The 15834-nt window shown below is 43.2% G+C and overlaps 1 protein-coding gene across 1 annotated transcript in view; it reads left to right on the forward strand.

The window, feature by feature from the left end:
* Positions 1-15834, forward strand: part of TEDC1 (tubulin epsilon and delta complex 1) — a 68561-nt gene that overhangs the window by 721 nt on the left and 52006 nt on the right. Inside the window, exons 2-4 of the mRNA XM_042031038.1 lie at positions 3-84; positions 990-1068; positions 6416-6618. Coding sequence (XP_041886972.1) covers positions 3-84; positions 990-1068; positions 6416-6618 — 364 coding nt within the window. The remainder of the gene's footprint in view (positions 1-2; positions 85-989; positions 1069-6415; positions 6619-15834) is intronic.

Here is a 15834-nt window from a genome sequence, read left to right on the forward strand (position 1 = left end):
GGGGCGCTGTGCCGGGCCCTGCCGCCCCGCGCCCGGCCCGCCCCCGACACCCTGCGCCGCGCCAGGTTCGACCGGCCGCAGGCGGTGAGCGCCGGCCGCTCCGCCCGGAGACCCCCGCCCGCCCCGCGCCGCCTCCTGCGGGGCACAGGCACAGGGCAGCGGGGAGCGAGCTCCGAGCGGGGCTGGGCCCGGGGACGGGGTCTGGATGGCAGCGCGAGGGACGCTGAGCCTTGGGACAGGCACCTGCGTGCGGGGCTTCGCTGTGGTCCCGCTTCGGTGTGGGCCCAGCTGACACGTGTTAGGGAGCTCTCAGCAAACTCGCTGCTCTGGGAAGGGTTTTGTCTTGCTGTGGTTTTAACTTAAGGCTTGGTATTTCACCTTGGTCTGCAACACCTTTCAGTGTCACCTGAGGTTTGCTGCCCTTTACGGTACCCCAGCTTGGGTGTTGCTGCTTTGCCTCCGAGGCCTCCAGCTCGCACACAGGGTACCTCCCTTCCTCAGCTATTTTAAGGATTTTACGAGTGTTGACTGAAATTCCAGCTGCAAGAATCACTGAGTTTGTCACCATGCTGTCCTTGCATGGCCAAGAAATGATTCCTAGTTGCAGCCCATTCTGTGAGTTTTTGACACTGTCATGGTCAGATCTTACCAGTGTTCGAGTGCTTGTTTGGCTACTGGTGAGTTGTGCCGTATGTGGTTGTGTCAGAGCACATTTTGGAATCCATGCTCCTCTACACGTGTCTCACTGTAGAAGTGCTGGGTCTTGCTGTACAGCCAGCATTAGCCCTTTTCTTCCTGGGTCCACCTTTCTGTAGATTCTGTGTTCATGCAACAGGTAGTACCTAAACCTACGTAATCAGATGGTGCTGGCTGGATGCAGGTGTGCTGTTCCATGTATGATGTTCAGATATGGGCTTAATTGCCTAATTAAGAGTAAGTAATGTGGCAGATACTTTGCTGATCTCCCGTTCCACCCCTGTCTTTTGCAGAGCCTGGATTTCTGGAGGCTGCTCTATGTGCTTCTGAAACAGATCCACGGGAGCAGGTGGACAGAGTCTGACGCCATAGGTAACGTGGTCAGTCTGGCTGCCTGCAATTTCCATCTGTCCCAGGGAAGGACTGGGACTAGTTTTGTAGCACCTTTTATGTGGCTCCTTGCTCCCTGTCATGAGTGCTCCATTTTGAATACCTGTGCCACCAACGTATTGGGCACCAGGTTTACTGATGAGTAAATGTACTGTGAGGTGGGTTTGCTCCTCTTTGATGTGCTTTGTCCTGGAAACGTGGATGTTTCCCCAGGCTCTTGCATCCCTTTGACATTTTATTGCAGGTAAATCTCTGCAATGATGTTATGCATTCTCAGTATTTGCAAAGACAGTTAGAGGAATAGATTTGGTTTTCCTTTGATTCCTTCTTTTCCTATTCCATGCATGATTCTGTTGGTACTTTTCTATCCAGTCCTGTGTCAGAGCCATGAATTGCAACATGAGGACCATAAAGGCAGTGTTTTGGATTGAAGTTCTAGACAGAACAAGAAATAGAGTGTGTGTGATTATTCTAGGGGGGCTGTGAGTAATGTCTTTATGGACAGGGCCACTACTCCAGAGAGGAGCTGAATGTAGGTTGGCTTCTCACAATAGCAGAAGACTGTTTACGTCTTAAATGTATGTTATTCCAAGTACACCACCAGTCCCCATCTTGTCTCTTGAAATATGCCTATCTAGGGCCTTTTCATTGAGAATTCAATAAAACATGTCTATCTAGGGCCTTTGCATTATATGAGAATTGTATTGTGATTAATCAAGGTCTCCTCATACCAAAACCACTTAAAATTCACTTTTGCCCTTGAAAGCAAAACACCCTAAACAGCATTGTATAAGCCCCTGATTAGCTGAGAGTTTGCTGGCTCTAAATGGAATTAAAAAAGGTTACAAACTGTGGAATGCAGAGCAAAACCAGCATAGTTTTGCTGGTGGTTCAGCAGGAAGTCCTGTTACTCAGAGGACTTCTGTTTTTCATTTGGCTGTTTTTATTTTTCCAGTCATCCACAATCTGCTGTATATGGCAAGTCTGTTTATTGACTGTCTCCCACAGCATCGTGGATGTGGTCCTGCACATGTGCAACCTTATTGGATCCTGGCTGCTCCCATACTAATTGCCTGTAGCATTTGGGGATGGAATTTCCAAGTGCATGTGGCAGGTTGCTGGCTCTAGAGAGAGCAAACACAGCCTCCACTGCTGTATTGTGAGGTAGCAATGTGTGGTTCTGCTCAGAACTGCTCAGCTGATTTTTAGAAACCTTTTTAGTCACAACTTGGTGATTAAAGCTGAAATTCAGGTTGGAGAGCTGTACTGTTTTTCAAATGACACTAATTACTTTTGCTTGGCAAGTGGATGAGTTGTCTGCTGTGAACACAATCAATATATTACTGCTTTTCTTCTCTGCCCCAGCTCTGGTCTCTTGTGTATTTAATGCAAATGAAATAAGCCTTGGGCATAGGCACTAAATAACTTTCTCAGGTTTGTATAGAATCCTGCTGTACAGTAGAGAATTGAAACAGATTCCTCTAATCCAAGTCGAGTGCCTTAGTCCACAGATCAAGCTTTTCTCTTCTTTGCTCCTTTTGTACAACCTCTTAATTACCTTGGTTAGAGCACGGAGAGCAGCAGTTGCCAGATCCCAGAGGAAAGCTGTGAGGACTCCTTTGGTGTAAGGGTTACTGTGTGCATAGAAACGGCTTTCTGGAAAAGAGAAGCCATTCTCCAGTGGCCTTGTATCCTTTATTTTTCCAAAGGAAACACTGATCTTTGGCTGGTTCAGGAATCCCTGAAGCCTGCCAGTCAGTGGTTAGAAAATTCTGCAACTGGCTCCTGGTTTCTTGTTCTGGGAGAATTTTTTCTTCACACAGTGAAAAGCACTTACTGTAAACTTAGGTGTAAACTGTTTGTAAACTCCAGCCCCTTAAACATGTCACAGCAGTGTGTCTCTGGACAGTGGAGAGTCAGAGTAAGCTGTGTGATAGTACTCCAGGCATAATCTTGCAGATGAAATCATGATTAATGGTTTCATGCTGCTTGTTCATTCTTCATGGAGGCTGATGAATTTGGTTAACAACCTGACAGCCACACCAGGTAGCAGTGCAGTATGCATTTTGATAGTTGGAGGAAACATTTCTTTTCTGGAACTGCTGCTCAGATTTTATAGCATGGGAAAGGGGTCTGGAGCTGCAATATATTTTTGTTTGTTTGACAAAGGTAGCAGAAAATGTTGTTCTGAAGCAGTAGTTTCCCATAATACCACTACCTATGCAGGTGTTTCTTGTCTGAGTGCATGAAGTAATGTATGTGTCTGTTCTTGTACTTGGTTTATAGTTCCTTTCCATTTTAGCCCGCTAGGATAGTCCATAGCCCTTATTTGAATATCATCTTGGAAATCACTCAAAATACTTGTCAGGACTCACAGTGGAAGAGCACAGCCTTGAGTATAGTTCTAAGTGAGCTGAACCCTGAGGTTCCTCCCCAGCTTGGTCTCACTTGCTGAATATACTTTTGTAAATAATAAATGTGAAGATGAAGATTAGTTGGAAGGCCTGTGTAGGTCGTTGTCTATAAATTACCTAATCCTAATGCCATAAGAAGATGTCAAAGAGGTGTCTGAGTGACTGGTGTTATCTTCTATCTGAGTGATGTTTTTTCCTATCTCTTGGTTTCATGTTCTGGAGGAATCCATCTTGGTCCTGGGTGCTTACATAACCTTTACTGCCATTTATCACTGTTGCCTTTTAAGTAGAGCACTCCAGATGTGAGGAAAATAAAGTGACTTCTCTAAGGTCATGGGAAGGCTCTTTGAGCCCCAGTTCCAGATCCATGCTTTGGCTGCTCACTCCCAGTTCCTGACTGATGCACCAGTTATGCCCTCTCCTGTGAGGGCAGTGTGTTGCAGAGGGAGACATGAAAGAGGGGGAGATAAAGGACCAGAACAGAAACACAGAACACAGAAATTCAGGTGGTGAATTGCCTTGGTGGATCTTGCCTGAGTGATATATCAGAGCAGGGAAATGGTGATTAAAAAAAAAAAAACACCTGACATGCTCTCCTTTCCGCCACTTTGATATGTGATTTTTAGAGGAGCTCCTTGAACTGCAGATGGCAGCATGGGATGCTTGTTTGCTTTGAAAAAGGAGGAAAGCATGAACTGATCATCCTTCCTTTTGGAGTATTTCTGCCTTTACCTGTTATGGCAGTTCCTTTCTTGACAAGTGCACGCAAAAAAAGGACAGGACAACCTGAAAAAAACCCTGCTCATATCAGAATGTTCAAGAGTGATCAAAATAAAATCTGTAATATCTCCATGCTCCTCTTGTGCTTGAGGGATTGGAGTGCGCATCTATGGCAGGATTTTTAGCAAGCCATAGGCATTTCTGCCACCCTAACGTGGGGAAGGGAAGCTGCTTGTTTCATTCACAGGTTCTGTGGAAAGAGCAAATGGAGTGATTTAGGTCTTTTGCTTTGTAAAAATGCCTAAACTGCATCAAACTGTAGATTCCTCTAGCTCCACCCAGCTGTGACAGCTGTCAAAGTGAATGCCCAAGGGAAAGAAAAGAGCAAATCTAGATGGATGCTTTCACGCGGTGGGGGAATATTCCTTCAGCCTCTAGTAGTTTACATCTCAGACTTTCCAATCCAGAGAGAATACATTTGTGTTTCATAACTTTCCGTGAAGTCCTGTTCTGTAAATCCAGTTCCTCCTTGAGCCTGGGTGACTCTTAAGAGTCCACAGTGTTCCACAGTGAGCAATTTCAGAATTTTGCTGCGTGTGTGAAGAGCATCTCATATTGTGGTTTGACTCACTTGCTTTGATGGCTCACAGTTCTTGTATTGAATGTTGTGCAAATAAATTATCCACTCTTGACCCATTGCACAGCACTCGCGATTTTGAAGAGTTTTGTCATATCCATTCTTGCTCATCTTCTTGTCCTACTTCATTGCTTCTTACAATGCAGCTGTTCTGTAATTGTCCTTTCTCTTTATTTCTTTCTAAATCTTCTGTAGCCTTTGTGGGAGTGAAGAAATAAGGGTCACGGTGGGTATTTGTGTTCTGTTTAGTGTCCTTTCTAGGTTTCTCACATCGAGTTTGCCTTTGGATGCATGTCAGAACCAATTGTGACACTGTCATTAAAAACTTTATCATGTGAGATTGTGTTCCTGAGTCCACTGATCAGTTCCAGCCTCATTCTTATGTCAGTAAAGTTAGGAACGTTTCTTTCTTTGAGCGCGTAATTTTTCATTTTTTCTAAAAATACTTTTATCTGTCATTTTAAAGCATGGGCTCAAGGTTCTGCAGTCCTTCGTGATCTGCCTGCATTCTTTACTACTAATATCACATCAGCAGCAAGTTTTCTGTCAGTGTCACATTGTTTAAGTGTCATTTTGAGTTGTTTGAACAGCAGCTGTTTAGCACAGAGCCCTCATGTGAAACCACTATTTGTTCCTGCCCTCTGGTTCTTGTCTGCTGGGCACTTGTCATTGATTCAAGGGCTTTTCCTCTCCCTCCACTGCAGTGCCTTGGTTTCTTTGTGCAAGCTGAATCCCAGTGGGAAGTCTAAATGTCTTGAATTGGTTGAATCTTCCTTAATCACTTGCTTCTTGTTGCCTTTGGAGAATTCCAGAAACTTTCTGAGCAGGTCTTCCTTTTACAACTGTTGGTTCTTAGCCAGTATGTGTTGTTTTCATTGTCCTCCTAATTATGTTCTTTATTCTATTTTTGACTTAGGACAGAGCCACGGCTTACTGTGCAGAACCTTTTTTAATAACAACTTTCTCTGTGTTTCCTCAGTATTTTACAGTCCTGCAGTGCCTGTCTTGTAGCTGTCAGGTAACATTTGCTGGTGTGAAGGAATATGGATCAGAGCATTCCTGAGAATTTAATAGCCCATGTGCTGTGCTGCATTATCTCTGCTCTCTGGTGCTCAGAGATTTGCAGCAGGCTGTGAAACTCCTATCTCTAAATTCCTGTTTCGTTCAGGAGTAAAGTGATTCAGAGTGTTTACTAATTCATAGTATGCTTGGTGACTCATAAAAAATGAATAGGTGAATTGGAGTCCTGTTGTAGTGGGGTTGGCTAGTTACCTTTGTTGCCTTTGTTAATTTCCAAGAGGCCATTACTGGTCTTAATCCCAACTTTGAATTTCTTTTTTTCCCTGAGCAGTCGTTCCTGTAATCAGAATGGGGCAGCATAAAGAAGGCTTTTACCCTTTACCTCCTGCCCTTCACCAGTTGTTGATGTAGACTGAGTCCCCACTGTCTTCCTGAGGCTGGATGAAAAATATTACCCTCAGAGGAGGCAGCAGTTTCTGGAACTGAGTGGATAAATGCATTGTGTGCAGTGTGTTATTCTCAATTGTTTTCTTTTCAGATACCCAGATCAGGTTTGTGAAGTCAGCGCTGTGGTACCATGGCTATGACAGGCCACAGCTCCATCAGCTCCCCCCCGATGGCTCCGTGGGAAGTCGGGAACTGCTGTTGGCATTTTCCTGGCTGCTGCACAGACTGGGCCTCTTGGAGCAGCTTCTGGCTCGGAACAGAGTAAAGACTGGGGATGAAACCTCTGTGTGCACGGTGAGCATGGTTGTGTCCTTCCACCTTACCCTGTCCATGAGTCACGTTCTGTGACAGCAGCTGTGTTATCACCAGTGTGTGATGGGTGGTACCTTGACAGGTAAGTGACTTCAGCTTTAAAAAAGTCTTACAGGAGCCAGCATCTGTTTTCTTTCCCTTCTCTAAGCTTTCTATGTGCAGGTCATCTGGGTTCTTTATCAAACTCCCACCCCTGCCTGAATTCCCTGATTTCTATTTCCAGTCTAGGTGAGACCGCTGTGGAGGAGTGCAAGTAAGTGAATGTCTTTAATCTCTCTGCTTCTGAGTTCTCAGCTCCCAGACTGAACCATGAATGGTTCTGCAGGGCAGGCAAACAGGTTAGCAGTGAATGCTGGCTGTGCTGGCACTGGGTAGAGCAAGTAAGGGTAAGGCAAATAATACTTGTTACAAACAACAGGATCTCAGATGGCAGCTACTGCTCTTGAGGTAACTAATGACATTTTAACCTCTTTGAGAGCACAGTGGAGTATGTTTTTTCCATCAGTAAAAAGCTCTTAGTACATAGAAAGTCTTTTCTAAGTAACCATCTTCTAGTCAGACACTCATTACTTATCAGCCTGGTTCAAAATGACAGGCTCACAGAATTTTTTAGTTTTTTTGTAAAGGACACTGTAGGTCAGAAACCCTACCTGCTGATAATCTTGTGATGTCTAAGGCCTGTGGTCTTTCATGACCCCATATATATTTTTCCCTTAGGCTGTAGGCTGCCTGGTTTTCTAGAGCCTTTTTAGGGGACAGCAAAGCAGGAAAACAAAAGTTTGGAAAGCTGCAATATAAAAACAGAAGGAAGACACTTGTACAAATGGAAGACAGTTCAAAGGAAGGAATCCTCTTTGTAACAACATTATAAGCAGTATTTTGAGGAAAGCGACCTCTCTTGCTGCACTACAATTATTTGCTGCACACAAGAGGGAGCACAAGAGGCTGAGCTGTGAGTGGCAGTGCCATGCACTTATGTGAAGGGTGCCTTGAGATTTCAGAAAAAAACATAGTGCTGGAGAACTTTTTACTTCAGACCTCTATTTTACCTTTTACTTGTTTTTCATCTGTGGTGGCAGGTTTTTTTGTGTCATTAATTTCTATTACAAAAGAGTGACAAGTGAAACGTGACATGAATTCAGGGAATGGGGCAGCACCTGTATTATTTTCTCTGAAGGCTTTAAGTTTTGCATTTCCCAAAAAGGGATGAAAGAACTATGGTAATACAATGTTATCTCTTACAGCCACACATATTGGTGTGTCTTTAACTGCAATTCTCACCTCCTGTACTTGTGTTTCTCAAAAAGCATGGAATGCATGTTAAATGTTTTTACCCAATAATTGTCCAAAATGGTGTTGGGAAAGGTTTGAGTCTGAAATTTCTTTTTTCAATAGACCAGGCAAAAATTGTATAGACTGGAAGTTGGAGTTAGCTTGTGTACATAAAGCTCATTGTATTAATGGAAACATTTCTTGTATGGCGTTGATCCAGCAGTTTTCGTGCTCCAATAAATAGATATTTGCAAGGCAAAAAAAAGAAAAAAGAATGGAGTTACAGCATAACTAGTGGGTTTTGTGATTCTCCATCACAAGAAAGTTAAAACAAATGGAATTTTGAGGGAGAGGTCTTATCTTTTATTTGATCAACTAGGCATTGCAAAACCAATAAATTCAACCTTTAAGAGCCAACCAAATGAAGATCTAGGAATGCACTGGCAAGGATGCAAGGCAGCAATGGTGGATGAGGAGGAGATAGGTGGGTAACACACCTCATTTTGGTCAGTAGATCAGCTCCTTGTAAGCCACTCATGAAAGCCTGTTGTTTGTTTCATAAACCTGTCACAGTTTTTTTGTTGTTAGATACTATTATTTGCTGGCTGTTATTTTGTGAGATAACCATGTGGCAAAGCCTGCTTACCAGCCAGACAGTGTTCAGCAACAGAGCCCCAAAATCTTAGAGAGGGGGAAGGTGAGGTTTTTACTTTGCTACCTGACATCTTGTAAGCTAACACACCAGAGATGTAGTCTCTGCAGTCTTAACTCTTCTATTTAAGTAAAGTGAAGGAAAAAGGTAAAAGAAGAGGAAAAAACCTTCACTCAGGAAAGATCTGTCTCAAAAAATAGAAGAGAGAAAAGGAAATGCTCTTTAAAACAACTGAAATGAAATTCTCGGTTGAGAACTTGAAAAATCTTCCACGGTACGGAATCTTCAATGATTACAAACAATTGAAAATATTTTCCTGAAGTGGAATGTTGCAAAACAAAAACCCATGAGATAGTATTTGGTTCTGTGCATGGCTGAGATCTCTGCCAAAATGAGCAAAGCATGAAAGCCAGTACTTGCTGGAAAAGTACATCTGTTGGTCTGCTAGTGAGAAGAAACTTGGAGAGAATCCTGACCCTTTGTCTTCATTTAAAAGAAAAGGAGTCTCAATAACCGTAGGCATAGCTGTAGTTCAAACTGATATTCGTGTGGTTTGCTTTTAAAATTTTGTGTGAAATCCACAAAAATGAACAGGGTTTGTTGTGTGAGAAAAGAGAATGGAGCTAATCCCTAAATTAAGTGTGCAATCATTTATAGATCTAAATTCAGACTATTCTTTCAGCCTAAGTTTGAAACAAAGCCTAAAGCCTGCTAAATTGCTGTTATTATGCCAAATACTCAACATATTAAGGGCCAATTAAATTAATTAATTTCATTTCAGATACCACACTCTGGCCTTTTTTTCCTTTGCAGTTCCTTAGCAACACAGTTTTCTTCCCTGCAAATTGAACACTTCCATCAGCTCTAAAAGATTTTTAGAGGTGCAAGGGTATTCATGGCACATGATGGACAAAGAGCTCAAGCTCTGCATGGAATTCTTAATCTTTAGATCCTGAGCTGGGAAAAGCTTCCACAAGCTTACTTCTACATGCCCTTAGATCTTCAGAATCAAAAGTTAAGTGATTCCTGAAATTATAAACTCAAAGATGATGAAAGGTGGTAAGAGGTGGTGCTTAGTGTGGCCAATGTAATCAATACTCACTGTGAGGTGGGTGTAGGTCAGGACAGGCATGGTTAGTAGCCCGGGGTGCTTCTATGGGTTCTATGACTGCTTTTGTGTGTTAGGTATGTGATTCCTCCAGGGCACCTCTTCTCGTGGCCTCCAGCTCCTACTCTTTGGCAATGGTGCAGTCTCCTGAGCAGGATCCTGGTGCCTGTGGCAGGTTGCCCTGGTGAGCAGGAGTGGAGGATCCTTGTAGCATGTGAAGTTTGTAAACTGGAGGGGGAAACAGTTAAAGGAGCAAACTGTGTTGCTGTGCAGGCAGGAGGAGCAGGAGAAGGAGGAGGGGATCCATGGTAAAGTCTAGAGCTGGGCTGCAGTAGTTCAAGTTTGTTCTCTGAATTTATTGTTCTCATCTGTCAGCAGGTTGGTGACTCCAGAAGCAGTAAGTGAAAGTTCAAACCTTGCATGGGCCAACTCTTTAGAGGAAGTAATCACTAACTCTGTTGGATCTATAAAGACTTAAGTACGATCTGAATTGGAGGCTCACATTGATTTACCAAAGTGTCTGCTTGGGAATTCTCACCTGTTAATTGCTTTAAAGCACTGGGCCAGTAATTGATGGACTTGGTTTTCAAAGGTTTGTGACAGCCCTCGTGGATTTCCATTTCAGATAGGCAGTGTTGTTGTGTCTGTCTCAATGTCTTCTGTTCCTTTGGTGCTCGTGTACAGGCACATTATTCTCAAATGCTGTTCATTGATTCCTATTCACACATAACAAATCCTGGTGTACAAGACACAGCTGAAAACCTGGAGGTGAAACCCTCTCCTTCACTGAACTTGCAAGGCACACCTGGGGAGTTCTCATTGTCTCTGAGAAGCAGGTAATTGATATAAACTTCCCTTTTTAGCACATTCAGTATTTGACTAATTTATATTTACCTTGCTTTTTACATTTTAGTGATACCATCCCAGCTTTCTCCAAATCTGTGATGGTTTGGGCAGGTAATAGCAGTACTCTGTGAGCACATATTCTTTCTGTTTCCAGGGAGGAATACTGCGTGTACTGCCTTTATTTCTACAGCTGAAATTAATCTGTGTGCCCTGTGATCTAATTATGCGTGGAGGCTGTTGAGCTTTTTAAATGGGTGTAGTGATGTTATATCCCTCATGATCATCAGGAGATGTCATACAAACACTGGTTCTTGTTTCCACTAATTCCCTCTGTCTGCTTCTGGCCCTCTGAGTGAAATTGGATGCCCCTCCCCTTTTGTGAATTTACAGTAATCAACAAATAGAGCTATTATGTCTCTTATACTTGGAATTCATGCATGTGTCTCTAGCATGCCAAAGTGAACTCAGTTTAATTACTTCTGGTGGGCAAAAATGAAGATAAACATGCCTTCTGACTCTTAGGTTTGCAATTTGATTAATCTCTTGTTTGTCACGGTCTAGTTTGGCTCACTGGCTATTTCCAGTATAGTGTAAGGCTTATGCTTGGTCTAATCTTGTTGAATTGCCTTTCTTTTACAGAAAACTTGACAGTCACTGCTGTTCCATAAACCATGTTATTAGAAGAAAGTGTTAAAGTAGCAGCCAAGCTCGATGTTCCCCCCAGCAGAAAACCAGCAAACCTTTGGCACTAGTTTCAGTGAAAATAAGTTTTCTGCATTTTTTTCCATGTCTTAATCTATTCCAGTGAGGATAGAGGAGGGAATTTTATTAACCTTATTGATTCTGACTCAGAAGCATAATTACTTTCCAGATCTTTATGGGCTATATTAGTCTGTCAGCTTTCATTTTTTGATTTTCCTCCCTTACTCCCTGAGCTTACACTTCTATTCTCTTTGTCGTGCTGTCTTCCTAGTAACTCTCACCATTTATGTTTTTGCCCTTTTCCTGCTATTACTGTTGCTGGATTCAGTAGCTGCTAAGGAACACTCTTTTTTTAAAAGCCATCTGTGAAACCTGAACAGAGGGCGCAGGATCCCTGAAGTTTCTCCTGCAGAATTTTCCTCACCTCAGTGTGGCTGACAAGTCTGTTGTAGCATACTTTGAACTTGTCATGGTACCTTTTTCCTGTGCTGCACTGGAGGATGTGTAGTTACCAACATTTGTCTTTGCTTGACACAGTGAATACACAATTAAGAGGTGTTTGGGTTTTTTTTCAGACAGCATGTCAAAGTAAAACACTCTAAAAGACAAGTCTGAACTGATCAGAAAGGCTTATAATTTATTGAATCTGCTGTGTCTCTGGTAACGTCTGAATTGCAAAATTTCTTGAACCTGACATTACAGCTGATGTGTTCTGGATGGGGTTCAGCAACAGGCACTGGAGTCACTTGAGCTATGTGAGGAGAAGATGATGAGGACTGGCCTGCTAGTAGGAAGGTTTACCGTGGTCATTCTGGTACTCTGCTGAAATGCAGCATAGGGAGCTCCTTCCTTGGCAGTTGGTGAAACAGAGGGATTTTAAGATGTTTCAGGGCCTCTCCTGCCCTCCAGTGACAGGGAGCAGCCAGTACCTGTGGTATGTCCTGATTATCTTTGCAGCCTTTTGATTTAAATGTGGTCAACCTCTGCTTTGGTGTCCCACTGTAAGCGACCTGGGTTTAACTCACATGGGAGGATCCTTTGAAATAAAGCACTTTTCTCTCAGGAGGACTTCTCGTGTATGAAGAGGGGCCTAGCAGGCTCCTACCCATGGCAGAGCTCTGCCTCCTCTCTCCTGGAGGGCAGGTGCTGTTTCCCCTGTTTTCCTCTAGCTCCAGGTGTGCTGTTGCTGTAGGGAGCTACATCTTTATCCAGGGCTGCCTCTCTTGCCACAGTGGAGCAAATGGCCGTGGGCAAGGGGAGCTGCAGCTGCAGGCAGAGGAGAAGCCCTGCAAGGCTTTATCTGTGTATTGCATTTCATGAGCCCTGCAGAACGCTGTGCTCTCCCAGTTAAGGTCTACCCTGTCATGTGTTGGTCTTAGTATATTTAGTTTCCGTGTTTTGTCTGAATATGTAATGCAGTGAGCATTGGGATTTTAATGTTCTTTTAAAGCCTTGCAGCTCCAAAGATTAGGCAGTGCTGCCAAGCTCTTTTAAAGGCATAGTGCTTTTGCTGTATTGCAGAGCTCTTAAAGAACCTCCCAAATGAGTGAGGAGGGATGGGATAAAGAACTCACTTGCTCTAGTGCCTCAGGCCTGTGGCTACTGCCAGATAGGCTTGTCTGAACAAGGCAGGCATGGGTAAGAGCTGTGTTCACATTTTCTGTCTTCCCTCAGCACCTTCTCTTTTTCACTCTTTGCCAAGAGTAAGCTCTTGGGAGTGCTGTTGTGAGTAGTAATTTTTACAAAAGGCATTGAAACTTAAAAGCTAAAAAGCCTTGCGGAAACACAGGACTTTGTTTTTTTTTTATTTTAATGGCTGAATGCAACGTGAGCGTAACTTTGATGTTGTGAGCACCTATGTTTGTGGAAAACTTGCTCTTCCATGCAAATATCTGGAGATTTAATTGGTATGTGCACCATGTGGGAGTGGGTTTTTACACCATCTATCTTTCCCTGCATAAATCTAATCTGGATCCAGCCTTGTCTAGGAGGAAATCCAATTAGTGTTGTTTATGGTGCTATTAATGAAAATAGTGCTGTCCCTTTCTCATTCATCTGTTCAGATTGTTCCTTTTCACATTTTCCCCTCCTGCAGATAGATATATGGCTGTATTAATTAAGAAAGCATGTCTGATGCTGTTATTTCTGGCTATGGTGTTTAATTAAAAAAAAAAAACCAACTACTTCTGTTTAAAGATGTGTAATTACAGAAGTTAACATATGTTATGTCACATCAAAACCATTGTCTGAATTATGAGCAGTTCGGAACGAGCACTCAGTAAAAGCTGCAGAAGCACTTCATTGGCTTGATTTTTGTGACTGCCTTGCCTTTCCTGAGCCCTGCAGTGAGGATCTAAATATGCTCCTACCCACCTTTGTGATATCAGGTTGTGTGCTTAGTGTAGTTAAGATCTGAGTGGTAACGGAGTAAATATTCTCTGTCTAGACCCAGAGTAACTCCAGTGCAGGTGAGGAGTGGGCTGGGAGTGGGCATTGGAGGTTTCAGCTGGCAGTTGCTTTGTATTGCTCTGCTCAAGGATTAGTGTCAGGGAGCTGACCTAGTGCATCTATCCATGGGTTAAACGTCTTATCCATGTTCCAGCAGTCTTGTTTCTCCATGGGTAGTGTGAACAGCAAATTGTTTGCTGGCTGTCCAGTTGTGGAAGCAGAGAGCTGGTGCTTGGGGGGATTTGGAAGATGCCTGGGAAAAGCCACAGCTTGCTGGGGATGCACTGGAGGTGGCTGGGGTCTGTCCTGGACCGACAGGTGGCAGCTCATAGTCAGAAAAGAGCATCTCTGGGGGAGCCAGCCCTGCCATCGCCTTGTTTTCCAGAAGTGCAGGCAGCACAGCCTTTTTTTTTCCATTGCCTGTATAGGGCACAGCAAATTTATTAAGGTAAGAATTTATAAGCCTTAAAGATTCCTGTATCAGTAGGAATAGTATAGAAAATCTAGATGAAGTTGCACAGCAGAGGGTTTCCTCTGCAGTCCTGCTTATGGCGTGTCGCCAGATCTGCAAGGAGTTTTGCATTAAATCAGTTTTTGGAGTTTGTGTAATTCAAGGTGTATGAACAGAGCAAGATTAACTCCATACCAAGTCACTAAAATCCTCAAATAGAGCAAGTCATGGAAAAAATGCTCCCTTCTCATGTCTGCAAACACAGTGATGCCTGTGTTGTTCTTTGATAAAGTATTTATATGATGAAGTATTTCTTTAATTTATCTCCATCCACTGTTGGTACACCTGCTCTCTGATTTCTGATCATACGGGATTGCTTTGTATTTCAAACCAAAAAGAACAGCTTCATTTCTGCTGTTGAAGTTGAAACTTCTTAATCTTTAATTTCTCTCTGAGCATGTCGCATACAAGTTGTTTCCTCAGATGTATGGAATGTGACAGAAAATTGATATAGCACCATGTCTTTTTTCACACCCTCCTTTCTCCCACCCCTTATTCTTTTCCTCTGACTACTTCCATATCTGATGGCTGTTTTCAGTTCACTGTATTTCGTGACTCTGACTTGTCTGCTCAGAACAATTCTGACAGGAGGACATTGGCAGTGTTGGGTTTTTTTGATGCACTTGCTGCATTGTCTAACCACAAGTCCATTCACACTTTTGGGAATGATCCGGCACCTGTTTTTGTAATTTGACTTGAAATAGCATGGGATGGAATGTTTAGGGCAAAACTTGTGTGTTAAAGACTGAATTCTAGGCTGCCTTGCAAAAATTGTTAAATACATGCTTTTGGGACTAATCATATTTAGGTCTGACTAAGGTGTGTTTATGAGGCCTGAGGTGTGTTTATGAGCCTGGGGTAGGTTTTGCAGTTTGTGAGCTACCTTAGGTGGGACTGTGATGGGTGGTGTCCTGGAATGTGTAGTTGTTATGGGGCTGAGCTGTTTATTTTTCCAGGATCTTTTACCCCAGGAGAGCTGGTTCTGCTGAAGTGTGGGCAGGATGATAGTTCAGAAATTGGCTTGGAGAGAGCTCGTGTAAATATATGCTTGTCACTTTGATCAGGTTTGTGCTTTCTTTTCTTAGTCTTGCCAATAAGTGGATACTGAAATGTTCTAGCAGCAGCTTTTAGGATAGAAAGCTCCTTTGGGGTGAGTTATGGTGGCATTGAGGGGCTTCATTCTATCTTCTACTTAATCAGTCTTCTTAAGTTACACTGATCAGGAGTGCTCTGGCAGATCCACATCACCCAGTTTGACAAGACCGTCTCAGGTATCACTGATGCCATGATGATTTTTTTTGCCTTTTCTTTTATACCCCTGTTATACCTTTTTTACACCTTCTGTATTCTTAGTGCTTTTTCCCTACATTCTTGGACTTGTTTGTCAAGCTAAGAGACTAAACATCTTAGAAGCTTCATAGTTAGGGATCAGTGTGCCCCAGACCCCAAGGTCCTCTCCAGAACCCATTTTGTAAACCAAGATAGAATCATCCAGGGGAAGGCTCCTTGGGGAGGGGGGGGCTCATTCAAGCCTCTCATTGGGGGATTTTTTATGGATATGCTAATTATTAAGACCTATACTGTTAGACCAGATCTTTTGTGGGTGTGCATAGAGGTGCATGGAGGTGCATTCGACCTGGACATGTGCACCTAAGGCTC

Source organism: Corvus kubaryi, unplaced genomic scaffold, assembly GCF_017639235.1.
Source record: "Corvus kubaryi isolate FWS band 111438036 unplaced genomic scaffold, C.kubaryi_AGA036_p1.0 37334, whole genome shotgun sequence".
NCBI lineage: Eukaryota > Metazoa > Chordata > Aves > Passeriformes > Corvidae > Corvus > Corvus kubaryi.